Source organism: Sphaeramia orbicularis, chromosome 11, assembly GCF_902148855.1.
Source record: "Sphaeramia orbicularis chromosome 11, fSphaOr1.1, whole genome shotgun sequence".
NCBI lineage: Eukaryota > Metazoa > Chordata > Actinopteri > Kurtiformes > Apogonidae > Sphaeramia > Sphaeramia orbicularis.
This window is the reverse complement of record NC_043967.1, coordinates 44477224-44491121: the sequence shown is the minus strand read 5'-3', so window position 1 is coordinate 44491121 and position 13898 is coordinate 44477224. Positions and strand designations below refer to the sequence as shown.

At 36.5% G+C, this 13898-nt stretch overlaps 1 protein-coding gene across 2 annotated transcripts in view; it reads left to right on the top strand.

The window, feature by feature from the left end:
- The window catches only part of LOC115428716 (TGF-beta receptor type-2-like), a 108992-nt gene that overhangs the window by 47770 nt on the left and 47324 nt on the right, over window positions 1-13898 (top strand). For both annotated transcript variants that reach the window (XM_030147901.1, XM_030147900.1), the window contains exons 2-3: window positions 4333-4474; window positions 8575-8765. In XM_030147901.1, the coding sequence (XP_030003761.1) occupies window positions 4341-4474; window positions 8575-8765 (325 nt within the window). In that variant the 5' untranslated portion in view covers window positions 4333-4340. The remainder of the gene's footprint in view (window positions 1-4332; window positions 4475-8574; window positions 8766-13898) is intronic.

Here is a 13898-nt window from a genome sequence, read left to right as displayed (position 1 = left end):
CAAATTCATGGGACCCAGCATTTATGGGGGGCCCATAGAGCAGTGGAGGGGCTCCAGTGGATACAGGTTAGAAGTTGTGAAAATTTCGTGTAAGATCCGCTGTATGATAGAGGAATAGAAGCTGGGAGTCGGACGTTGAAAGCATGTTAAGTTTCACTTTCACTCAGGGTGTAAAATTAACACCAATGGCTCGTAAAAAAAAATAGTTTGGCGTGTAAAACAAAAACACTCACCCACCAGTGGCCGACGCAAAATGTTGAATTGCATGTGAGTTTTTGTTTTCATGCATTCGACCATTTCTGCCAGAACCAGGTCAGGTGCCATAGGTGATACTATGACCTGTGGATTAAAGCTGTCAGACTCGAACGTCAAAGGTGGCACTTTTGAATATTTTTATTACATGATGACACAGCAGTCGCCTTAAAATTAAATATAACCTAATAAAATAGCAATAATCTAATTTTAGCTGTACATAACTGTATTCTTTAAGTGATGCTTAAGTTGGATTTTCATAATAAAAGCCTACAGTAATTATTTTAACCCTTTAACTGCTTGCTCGACCATATGGTTGAGTTACTCATCTGTTTTTGTTTTTTTTGTTTTTTTTTTTGTGGGGTAGTTAAAGCGTTTAGTCAAATAAGGCATGATTTTTTAATTTGGCCAGTGAAAAATATTTTTGGAGGTCACTAATCAATGGCAGATGAGGTAAAAAGTTAATTTTATGCCAGCATTAGTTACGTTAATAATGGACCAAGGTTATTATCGTTAACGAAAACTAACGTAATGACAAAAACTTGAATTGAAAAAAACCTTTTCGTTAACTGAAATAAATAAAAACTATAATTAAAAGAAAAAAAAAACGTTAACTAACTGAAACTGTATTGTGAGTTTACAAAACGAACTAAAACATATAAAAATTATGGATAAAATTCCCTTCGTTTTTGTCTTTGTCAATGTCGGATTGATATGAAAGCAATTTATTTTGCTCTAGCAATTTTAGCTAGCGGCACCATACGGTACTTCTTGGTCCGTCACTTGTCGTCACTTGTGGTTTACAGTGGTCTTCTGGTCCCCACTCTACCTGGAAACATGGAGACTAAAGTTGGGAGAAAGCAGCAGAGTCCTGTCTGAGATTTATTTGAATACGATGGCGAAGAAGAGAAAAAATATAAAAAAACCTAAAATTAATACTAAAATTAAACTAAAACTAAGCATTTAGAAAAAAATTAAAACTAATAAAAACTAGCAAACCTGCTCTAAAAACGAACTAAAACTAACTGAATTAGAGAAAAAAGTCCAAACTAAATAAAACTATAATGAAAAATCCAAAACTATTAGAACCTTGTTATGGACCACACCCCCATGTACATAACTGCTGCCCCACCCCCCCACCCCACCCATGCTCTGACAGCTTGACAAGATACTGAATTTCATGAAGGACCCATAACGTTTACCTTTCACGGGGCGCCCCAGACTTTTACGAAAGGCCTATCCGATACTAAACTTTTGCCATCTCGGTATGGACAGGGCCTCAGTCTGGAGTTTGAGTATATTATTTTCATGTTTTTATTTGTGGGGGAGTTCAGTTAAGGCAAGGCCGCAAAGCAATATCCGTCTGTAATATCCTGCGAGCTTCCTGTGAAAGTGGCTGTGGCGGTCTGAACAGGATACCATCTACGTGTAATGCAGTAGATGTGCCGTTCTGTCACGCTGCAGGTTGGACTGTACTCGTGCTGCTGAAAGCCGCAGGTCTGACCCCACCCTGCAGGCCGGGTGGAAACGACACAGTGGATTTTTTGTGCAGAGGTTAAGAGCGTGCACAGCAGCTTTTCCTCAAGTCGGTGTGAAGGCAAACATATACGCACAGACTTCTTCAAAGCCGACACTGTCTGCTTTCACTCGCACTTCCCCGCCTGAGTCATGTGATCGAAAAAAATACTCTCGTCAGTGTCATCATAAGACCACCGCGTTTGTTTCTGTTGCGTTTTTTTCTTCTGTTGTGATGTTTCAGCAGTAACGCGTCAGTAGGAATGAACTCACTTTTGCTCCTTTGCTGCGTATTTTAGTGGAAATAAACAGGTTCTGGTCAGCAGAAGTTAGCGCAGTTATGTGGTTTTTACTCCCACACACACTGTGTTTTCCTCTGTTTTGGTGATTAACATGTTTTGATTTTCAGTTTGTGTTTGCTCTTAACTTAAAATGATCTCAGAGTAACATTTTCCTTGTCTTCTTCGCCTGTTTTCTCAAAAGATCCAGGTTGTTTCTACTTGTACAAACTCATAATGTATTAACAAATCATGAAGACAAGCTGCAGAACATATTTTTTATGGCGATGCTTGAGGCAGATGCTGTGTAAACTGAAATATCCTCTTTTAGAATCATGTCCTTTTCATTTTATGTGGTGGAGAGAAGGAAAACAACTGTCTTATGTAGGAAAAGGAAAATAAGGGAGGCATCCTCATCCTTTCTAGGAGTGTGATGATGTTTGTCAGTGGTCGCCTCTTTTCACACTGCGTGGACAAGTTACAAACTGTCATGTGGAGTCTGGAAATGTAAACACATATTTCTGTGTTTCTCTGACATTGATACAGAACTACGCTGCAAAAAAGATTTTTTACTTAATTGAAGATTTTTTTTTGGCTTAATTCAAGATTTTTTTCCTTAATTCAAGCTACTTTTTTTTTTTGCTTAATTCAATTCAAGACTGTGGAATTTTTGCACTTGGCAAAAACATCCCAGGGGCCAAATTAGACCCTTTGCACTTGGCCCCCGGGCCACATGTTTGACACCCCTGATCTAGATCAGTGGCGATTTCTCATAGACTGCAAGGGAAGCTCGGCTTCCCCTAAAATTACGAAAATTAAATGGTTAAATATGTACGGTTGTGTTGACATTTCATTGACTACAAATGTGTTAGAACACGTTCATCTCACAGACGAGTTCGCTCAGAATCAGCTTTATCACAAATCAACGGACTCGATGTTGTTCACTTCTCCTCCATTCCCGTTGCGCTGTTTTCTCATTCGATCTCTGCTCAGTGCATTTGTCCGTAGACTGCGGGCGTCTCTGGGCTTCAATGGGACTGAGTGGAACAGTTTTTTTCATCGCCTCAAAACTGGACGGTAATTGGATAAATGCCATGATGTTGTCCCGCCCCCGGACGCCAGACGTCTCTGGGGGTGAATGGAGCTGTGGGCGGAGCTCGGCCGGGCTGGACGCCAGAATCCCACGTGCTGATTGGAGGATCAGTCGAAAGGCTGAATCCCATTTGATTGACAGCTGTTTTCAGATCTACTCCCTCGCTGACACAGTTCAGTTTAATACTGTCGCTCATTCTGCTGTGAAATCGAGAGAGAAACCACTACGAAATTACTCGTTCATTTCTTGCACTGTAAAAAAACACACTCATTGTACTTCTTTGTTTCAATTTAACATAATTTCAGGGTTTTCTTGTTTCAGTTTCATAATTTAATCATTTCTTGTTTGAGTTTAATATCATTTTGTAGATAGTTAAATCAATCAAACTGTCGGCTAGGTCGGAGTGAAAGGAGCATCTGTAGTTTAAAAAGGCTGAAGTCTTACACCAACAACACAATGGGCCAAGGCAATCTGAGCAGCTCAGCTCTGCTGGACATTCAGAGGACACTGGTCCAGTCCCTGGAAAAGACGCCTACTTGGTACGATAAGGTCACTGACCATTTTCTTAAAAAGGAACGGAGACTCGAATTTATGTTTAAATAACTTGACAATTTTTTTTTATGTAAGCCGACAATGAGCTTCCCCTGTCTGAAAGACGAGCAGCCGCCACTGATCTAGATGGTGTGTAACAGTATCTATCCATAATATTATATTGCGTACGTTTACCCCTTGCCTCTCTCACATATTTGCCACAATCGGCCACAATAATTGCTCACTTATCACTTTCAATCTCTCCACCAAGGTCCCTCTGCCAAAACATCTTTAACTGGTTAGAGTCATTAGAGTCACTGGTGAGAGAAGAAGTGGAAGTTTCATATATTCTATCACCGTGTCATCAGTGTTATTGTATGGCTTTTGAATTAAGACATTTTAACCTAATAATGAGTTGAATGTTCTTATTTTTGTACAGGTCTTTTCTGCAGTGTAGTGCACAGAATTGCTAACTTTTAACCTCCACTGCAGGATCTGTGACAAATAAATAAACCAGTGCACTAAATGAGCATATTTTCTGACTGACAGTTACCCTATTAAAGTGTGAATGTAACTGTACAGGCCTGCGTCTACACTCAGACTGTTTACACACACATATCACATCATCTTACCACACTCACTTCCTGTTTCTTTTTTTTGCAGATGCCACCATGTTGAAGATAAAAAGGTTGTGCAAGTTCTGTGATGTGCGGGCGACCAGGTGCACCGGGAAAGGCAGCTGCAAAGTGGAGTGTGACATTACATCCATCTGCCCCAACGACAGCGACGTGTGTGTCAGCATTTGGTGAGTCCACAGTGTGCACACTCCACTCATGTCAAACACTAGTGGAATGACTGTGGGTTCATGCAGACAATGTGCAACTTTAACTGTGTGGTTTGTGCAGGGTTTAAATGAACAGACGTGTTTATTTCTTATTCTCTTTTCTTCAAATACAACAAGAAAATATCAGAAATATGTGCACAGCCTTAAAATACACACAAAAAAACTGGACTAAATGTGTTCTAAAGGTACAAGTCACTGTTTAACCCAGAAAGACCCAAACATCCAGCATGGACCAGAACCATCTACTGATCTAAACTGAGTATTACCTGTTGATCCACTTGTCTTATCAATGCATGTAAATAATTGGTGTAAAATGCAGTTTGTCATCTTTTCATGGTCATCAGATACGACCCATTTGGACATTCATTACTACATTACTATGGAAACACTGTCATCTTCTACAACGTTGATTCACCAGTAAAACCCATGGAGTTGGATCAATGACAGTGGATGGAGATTGATATCTTTGCTGAAAAAGAGCTCTGACAAAACATAAATCCAAGTGTCCACACCCACATGGGACTTGGAGTAAAATGAGATCAGCTGGAGAGTCTTAGCAAAATATCCGGCGAAATCTTGTTTGTAACATTTGTATCCAGTATATTAACCCATAAAGACTCAAACAGATGACCACAAGCATCTACTGAGCTCATATGTTTAAACCTTTATCGGCCAAGTGACCATTTTTGGTCATTTCTGCATACAATACAAAGCAGTAGTTGCTTTTCCAATGGACATCTGCGCAAAACTTTACTGATATTTACTAAATGTCAGAATAACAGAAGTGCATAGTTTTTCCATTAAATCACAAATGCAATGATTTGTTTATTTATTATCACAAGATGACATGAGAAGTCATTCTATAGACATGGCAATGAACGTAAATATCATGTTGATTTACAGATATATTTATTATTATTATATATTACTCCTCTATCCTGTACTAATTAAACAATGATTCAGTTTCCTGGTGTGTCCACACATACCGTGCCAAGTTTCTTTTAAAACTCTTCTTCTTCACTTGTTGTAATGTTTGTCAACATCCGATTTGTTTTATTCACGTGACTCTAGTTGCAGAGAAAAGTCTGTCCATTGCACCCTAACAATAAACAATTTGGAAAAATGTCACAAAAATAGTACACTCTTATTATGTCCTCCAGTTGAAGGTTGAAATTATGAATTTCAGAGTATTATATGAGTGCCAAATAAATGTTTCATATCTTCTGAACTACTAAATCTATCAATATGTGTAAATTATTTAGGTAAAAAACAGTTATTCATCTTTTCATGGTCATCAGATTTGACCCATTTGGACGTTCAGAGGCTCCATAGTTACCATTGGAAACAACGTCATCTTCTACAACATTGATTCACCAATAAAACCAATGGAGTTGGATCAATGACAGTGGATGGACACACTTGGTTTATGTTCAGTTAATGATAAATTTTACTAAAAAAGCCCATTTTTCTGCAGTTTTCTGTTTCTGATGTAATAACCCTCAATTTTAATCTGAAGTTTTCAATCCAATCCACTTTATTTATAAAGCACATGTAAACAACAAGAACATTTCCAAAGTGCTGCACATCATACAAACAATAAAACAATCAAGAGAAATACTAAAAAACATTGAATAAGTACATAAAACTACAGGAATGCTCTAAATAACGCAAATAGTTAAAAGTAATAAAATCAATAAAAGTAAATAAATAAATAAAAGACTCAAAGGACCACAACTCATGCGGAGTTAAAAGCCAGAGAATAAAAGTGGGTCTGAAGACAAGACAAAACACTCCACTGTTTTATCAACATCTGCATGATCAGTGAATTAAATAAAGGAAAATACATGATTTACACTGAAAAATGCTAAGTTTAGAAGACACAGGGTTCCTACAAGTTTCTACAAGTTAAATTTAAGACTTTTTAAGACATTTGTAAGACTACTTAGAACAGAATTTAATGCCCATTTAACGGCCTATTTCACAGCCATACTGGCGAAAATTTGTGACTCCTAGAATTAAGGAAAGTTTATTTATTTACACCAACACCTTGAGTCCCATAATTCCGAGTCATTTCTCACCAGGGGCTCTAAAGTTAGAGATAACTGGTTCCTAATTTTCATTTGGTGGGTTGGAACGGGTGGAACTGAGTAGATGAATGTTACTTTCTTTGGGGCTTGAATTAAGCAAAAAAATCTGCCAGTGGAACAAGTGAAAATTATCTTGGTAAGATTTCTTGAAATAAGATTTTCCAGATCTATTGTCTAAAAATCAGCTCTTATATCTCACTGAAAAGTTACTCTTTAGGTGATTCTGTTTTATTTTAAGTGTGATGAGGTATTTTGACTAGAAATGAGAAAAATACACTTGGTAAGATTTAGATTTTTGCAGTGTGATGTCCACATTGCACAACATTTTGGAGTTTAGAACCGTTCCTCCTCCTCCTCCTCGTTCCTCACCTTGTTGTGTTTCAGTGACGTTGTGTTGTTGGATTATACCTGTAAGAAACTAAGAGGGGAGGAAATAAGGACACGTTGACTGCTCTTTCATCAGTCCAAGTGGGAATCATTTCCTCCCTCAGGCCTAAACATTTCCTTTAGCTGACCTTTTCCTCTGATCACTCTGTCAGTCAACATCACTCTGAAGACGGTTGGCTGGATTATGACAGCGCATGAGCCCAGAGCCCATCAGCACCGGCTACATGTGAGAAGCAGCAGGATGCACACTGTAAAAAATCTAAACCTTACCAAGTGTATTTTACTCATTTTTAGTCAAAATATCTCATCACACTTAAATAAGACGTAATCACCTAAAGAACTTTTCAGTGAGATAAGAACTTATTGTTAGACAATAGATCTTGAAATCAAGAAATCTTACCAAGATAAGTTTCACTTGTTCCATTGGCAGATTTTTTTGCTTGAATTAAGCAAAAAAAAATCTTGAATTAGGCAAAAAAAAAAAAAAAGATAATATCAAAGGATCTAGAACCCGCAGCTTCCCAAGGATCACCGCACTAATTAGTTATATTATAGTGTATATATAGTTATATATTATATAGCTAATATAATATGTGGTTGGATTGTATGTGTCTTTCAGCACAGTATTTAGGTTTTAGTATTTCTCACTTGAATAACATGCAATGTAAACGGCTATGTCAGTGGGGTCAAACATATGGCCTGCAGGCCAAAATCAGCCCGTCAAAGTTTCCACTGCGGTCAGTGAAATGAATTTCCAAAATGAAAAAAACTGCCAATTTACCAAGATCATTTTCATTTGTTCCATTGGCAGATTTTTTTTGCTTGAATTAGGCAAAAAAAAAATCTTGAATTAAGCAAAAAAAAAACTTGAATTAAGCAAAAAAAAAATCTGCCAATGGAACAAGTGAAAATTATCTTGGTAAGATTTCTTGAAATAAGATTTTTTAAGATATATTGTCTAAAAATCAGTTCTTATATCTCACTGAAAAGTTCCTCTTTAGGTGATTCTGTCTTATTTTAAGTGTGATGAGATATTTTGACTAGAAATGAGAAAAATCCACTGGGTCAGATTTAGATTTTTGCAGTGCAGATCTGTGCTGGTGTTAAAAGCTTAAGGCGTCGGCTGCTGTTTCTCATTATATTAGCAATGTTGCGGGCATGTTAAGAAGCTGAGGTTAGCAGAAAGCTAATGGCACACGGACATCAGCACCTCTTTAAAATGTTCCTCATAACTGCACAGCCAGCGCTGCTCAGCGGGGGGGCGGCAACATGTAAATATGTAAATGTTTATGCAGGTTCAGGGTTTTGCTTGTTTCCTGTCTGTGATGGAAAAGGGAAATCTTGCTGTTGGTAAATGTGACCTCTGTATTGTAGTCATTTACATAATGCTGAGACTGTGGACTGCTGAAAGAGACAAATATGGCGTTTATAGTTGCCACTTTATCACTGTACCGCTGAAAAAAAAAATGCATTATTAGCACAACTGTAGCCTCGCCATCGTTGCCTTGTTGCGTGATATCACAGATCTGTGAGACAGGGACAAGTTAAGAATAAAGATGAGTTTGGATTGTGTTTTCTGTTTCTTAGGAGGAAGAAAGACGACAATGTCACGTTTGATACGATCTGTCACAACCCAGAACATAAACTGCACGGTTTGGTCCTCAAGGATTACAACAACAGCAAGTGTGAGATGAAAGAAAGGAAGGGCATGGGCTCCCAGTTCTTCATCTGCTCCTGCTCTGAAGACGAGTGCAACGACCAGATCTTCTTTAACTCCAGTGAGTGAACAGAGCCTACTTTTGGAACATTTATCATTGATATAATCCTGTTTTGTTTTGTTTTTTTAAGTAAAACAGTGAGTTACAGATCATAAACAGCTTCATGTGTAACATTTCAGCATCAAAATAGAAAATGATGAAACCATTAAACAAAAAAAAAAAAAAGATGAAACATACAAAGGATGTGAATAAAAGGTTAACAAGAAAAGCACTCTGAGAGCACAGACCTCGGCCAAGAGAGATCTACCCCCCCCCCCGCCCCCCAAATCACCACCAAAATTGAATAATTTCTTTCCTTGTGCCAGTATCAACATTTCTTGAAAATTTCTTGAAAATCTGTCCATAACTTTTTGAGTTATCTTGCTAACAAACAAACACGCAAACACAAAGCAAAGCGATCACAGTACCTCCTGGCAGAGGTAAAAATCAAGAATATAACAGGAAAATGAGGATACTATAGCTAATTTACCATTAGGTAAGTTGATTCATCTAATGTTAAAGACATTCTGTGTGGCATTAATATTCCAAATGATCAGCACCAGGGGAAGTTTCGTACCAGAGCACAGTTAGAACTATCAAACCCACTAATGAATTAACGTTATGTATCCACAGACTGTGTCATCAACAGGTAGCATAAGTAACATATATACTTATGCACATTTATTCTATCATCAAATTTACTCCCTCAAATAAAAACTCATACTGGTATTTTGACAGTCGGTCAAAATAACAGTATATAATCTTCACGTACTGCATCAGCTGATAGTTTACATTATAGCTCTGTTAGCGTAGCTCTGTTTATAGACAGAAAACAGTCACAGTAAAACCACACATCACCTCTGTTTTGTCAGTAGCTGAACTAAAGATCTGTTTGGAATCCAACAAACAAGGTCAGCACTGTCACAGTTTAGTCTGAACCATGGATCGACTCACAGCAACTTAGCAAAGATAAGAACATCCCATAATAGCTTTATACCTTCATGAGCCTCATAATTAAACTCACCCATGTAGAAGAAACGCTGATATTTCACCATCAAACTCCATCTTTTCATTCATGTCTGTGTCCAGTGGAGAAAATAACAACAGTGATTCTAGCTTTAATCACTCAGTCAATCAATATTTATCTATATAGCACTTTTTCATTGAATGAAATGTAGCACAAAGGGCTTTACATAAAAATGTCAGTACACCCTACCACCACCACACACACATACACGCACATATGCATACACGTACACACAAACACACGCACATTCACCCCACCACCCATGTACCTAATGCTAATACCCATAAATAATAAAACAAAAAGAAATAGATAAGGAAATAAAGAAAAGCAACAGGCTGAGCACGGGGAACCATAAAATCACTTTGTTAATCACTTTGTCACTTTTTTTTTTTACTCTAAAAGTTGTTTCTTCATGGTTCTCATGCCATCTGCTCACTTTCAGACACTGTGGTCACAAGACTAATGGTGTTAGTTTTCTTCACCATGGGAGACCGGCAGAGTGACTCACTACTCCCTCTAGTGGTCACATGTATCCAATGATCCGTTGGTGTAAATAGATCCAATACTGTGGCATCTACGATAGAACTTCAGAGCTATTTACTCGACAGATTCAAATGATAATTTTAGGTCATTCATTCATATATCGCTTTATGTGTGGATACGTCCATCATGTTCTAAATGTTCTTAAAACAGTGCACAGCAAAAAATGCCCCACTTAAAACAAGAAAAATAATCCCTAAAATGAGGTTAAAATCATGCCAAATAATCTGCCAATGGGGTAAGCATTTTTTTCTTGGTAAGAATTCTCAAATTTGCATGACGTTCTTGCCACTAACATTCTTAAAACTAGGCCAACTTTAACTTAAAATAAGATCATATGGCTCATATTCAGTAGTGATGGAAGTCCCATTCTATTTATTGTCTCGATTCTTTCGGTTTGTTCATCTGTTGCGAATTGATTCGTTTGATTCACATTCATTCATTTTTTTCATGATTTAAGCCTGAAAATAATAATAAATGGTTAAAAAAAAGTTAGTTGCTGTCATTTCTTAAGATTCTTAAATCAAGAAGTTGTGCAAGTGGTTTCAGTCTTAAAATAAGGAAAACAATCTGGGTCCTTAACTGAGATAATTTGCTAAATATTGTCATACCTTGTTATTAGTAAAATCTGGCTTGATATTAGCTAGAAAATCTTATTAAGAAAAAGTTAGATTTTTTTTCTTGTCAGAATATTTTCTGATGTAAAAACTTCTTGGCAAGCTATTTTTTCTATTAAGATGAAAAATAAGACAAATCTTCTAGAAATAAGACTTTATTCTCTCTCTAAAAAATCATTTTTTACAGTGTGTGTGTTACTAAACTCTTATCTCTCACACTGTTGCGATGATTTCTTACTGCTTCCTATTTTTTATGCATTACAAACTAACACTGCAGCACTCCATTAAACATGTAAAGAAGTGCAAGTTTATAGCTGTTACATCTGTACAACATAACATAGTAACGTCATAGTCACGGTCGACCAAATATTATTATGCCAGTTCCTGTCAGCCTGTCATGTAAGGTGTCATGCATGATCGCTAACACGTGTGCGTTGTAATTCTCTCCAGATACATGATTACAAACAGCTTTTGGAGACACTGACTTGTAGACTCCGGTTACAACCCTGGCTGTGGAATCACATGTATTTTGACTACGGCGTCCAGGCAGTAATAACACAGAGGTACATTTCCGAGACCTGGCTCTGCACCGACTGCCAAATTGAAAGCATCTGCACAGCGCAGACCACGTCATGGAAATACATTCGCTCACTGCTGAGAATGTCTGTGCACTCTGTGTAACTTCTCAGTGAATAACGCACTGTGGGATACGCTGGAATGAACCGAGTGAGAAAAGGCAGTGTTGCATCTAAATACGATTAGAGTGAAGTATTTTCAGAATGTGTGCGAAGTTTTCAACCCACAAAGACCCAAACAGCCAACGGTGGCACAAACCATCTACGCTTATAAACTGTTTAATACCTGTTGAACTATTAATCCTATCAGTATGTAAATAATTGGTGTAAAATACAGTTTGTCATCTTTTCATGGTCATCAGATATGACCCATTTGGACATTCAGAGGCCCCGTAGTTACCGTGGAAACACTCTCATCTTCTACAAAAAAGGGTCAAACATGCGGCCCGGGGGCCAAATCTGGCCCGCCAAAGGTTCCATTCTGGCCCGCGGGATGAAAGTGCAAAAATGAACCTGAACAGTCAAAGCTGTCCAAATCATTTTAGTTCATGTTCCACATACAGACCAATGTGATCTACAGTAAAAATAACTACACAATAACCCATAAATAATGACAACTACAAATTTTCTATGTGAAAAATTACATAGAAAAAATTGAAGGGAAAAAAATAATATTACACTGTGAAAATATTTACATTCACAAAACTATTCTTTCACAATAAAATGCAAATAAATACATAAATAAAAACAAATATGAACAACCCGAAATGTGCAATTTGAACAATATTCTGCCTGTTACTAAATGTTTGGTGCATTTATGGATCCACTGTGATCTGGAGTTGTGTTAATAATAACAGATGTAATATTGTAGTAATTGTTCAAATTTTAGTTCCAAACTCCAAAATTTTAACAATATTCTGCCTGTTACCAAATGTTTATGTAACACTGTGTGTAATGTATATGTACAGGGTGGGGAAGCAAAATTTACAATGAACATTTAGTTGTTCTTTCTCAGCAGGCACTTCGTCAATTGTTTTGAAACCAAACATATATTGATGTCCTAATCATACCTAACACTATTATCCATACCTTTTCAGAAACTTTTGCTTTTTCTTTACAAAATACATGATTTACACTGAAAATTATCTTGGTAAGATTTCTTGAAATAACATTTTCCAGATCTATTGTCTAAAAATCAGTTCTTATATCTCACTGAAAAGTTACTCTTTAGGTGATTGTGTCTTACTTTAAGTGTGATGAGATATTTGGACTAGAAATGAGAAAAACACACTTGGTAAGATTTAGATTTTTGCAGTGTATGAGCCATTTGGACATTCAGAGGCTCGGTAGTTACCATGGAAACACTGTCATCTTCTACAACATTGATTCACCAGTAAAACCTATGAAGTTTAATAAATGATAGTGGGTGGAGACACTTGGTTTATGTTCAGTTATTGACATATTTGCTGAAAAAGTCACCTTTTCTTCATTTTTCTCTTTTTTGATATAGTAAACTTTGTATTTAGTGAGTTTTCATGAGCATCTAAATTAAATATAGGAAATGAAATATAGGAAAAAACATGATTTACAGTGAAAATTGCAAAATACAGATAATAGTATAATAAAAACAACGGTGATAAATCACTTAAAGGGTAAATAAAGAGAAAAGTTCATTCACAACATAAAATTAGCACCGGGTCTTTAAGGGTTAAGTCCATCTCTACAGTATTTCTATTATAAGTGAAATGATAGTATTTTCCACATACAAGCCAAAATAAAATAAGTGTTGTCATGGTAACAGTCCAGTTTAATAACAGTCGTTGACTTTTCATGAGCATCTAAATTAAGTACAGGAAATGAATTATAGGAAAATACATGATTTAATATGACAATTGCAAAATACAGATAATAGTATAAAAAAACAAAAAATGGTGATAAATCACTTAAGAAAGGGTAAATAGACAGAAAAACTCATTCACAACATAAAATTAGCACTGGGTCTTTAAGGGTTACGTCCATCTCTACAGTATTTCTATTATAAGTGAAATGATAGTATTATTTTCCATATACAAGCTGAAATACAATAAGCGTTGCCATGGTACCAGTCCATTTTAATAACTGTCTTTGAGTTTTCATGAGCATCTAAATTAAATATAGGAAATGAAATATAGGAAAATACATGATTTACAGTGAAAATTGCAAAATTCAGAGGATAGTATTAAAAAAAAAAAAAAAATGGTGATATGTCACTTAAGAAAGGGTAAATAAAGAGGAAAAATTCATTCACAGCATAAAATTAGCACTGGGTCTTTAAGGGTTAAGTCCATCTCTACAGTATTTCTACTATAAGCGAAATGATAGTATTATTTTCCATATACATAAGTGTTGCCATGGT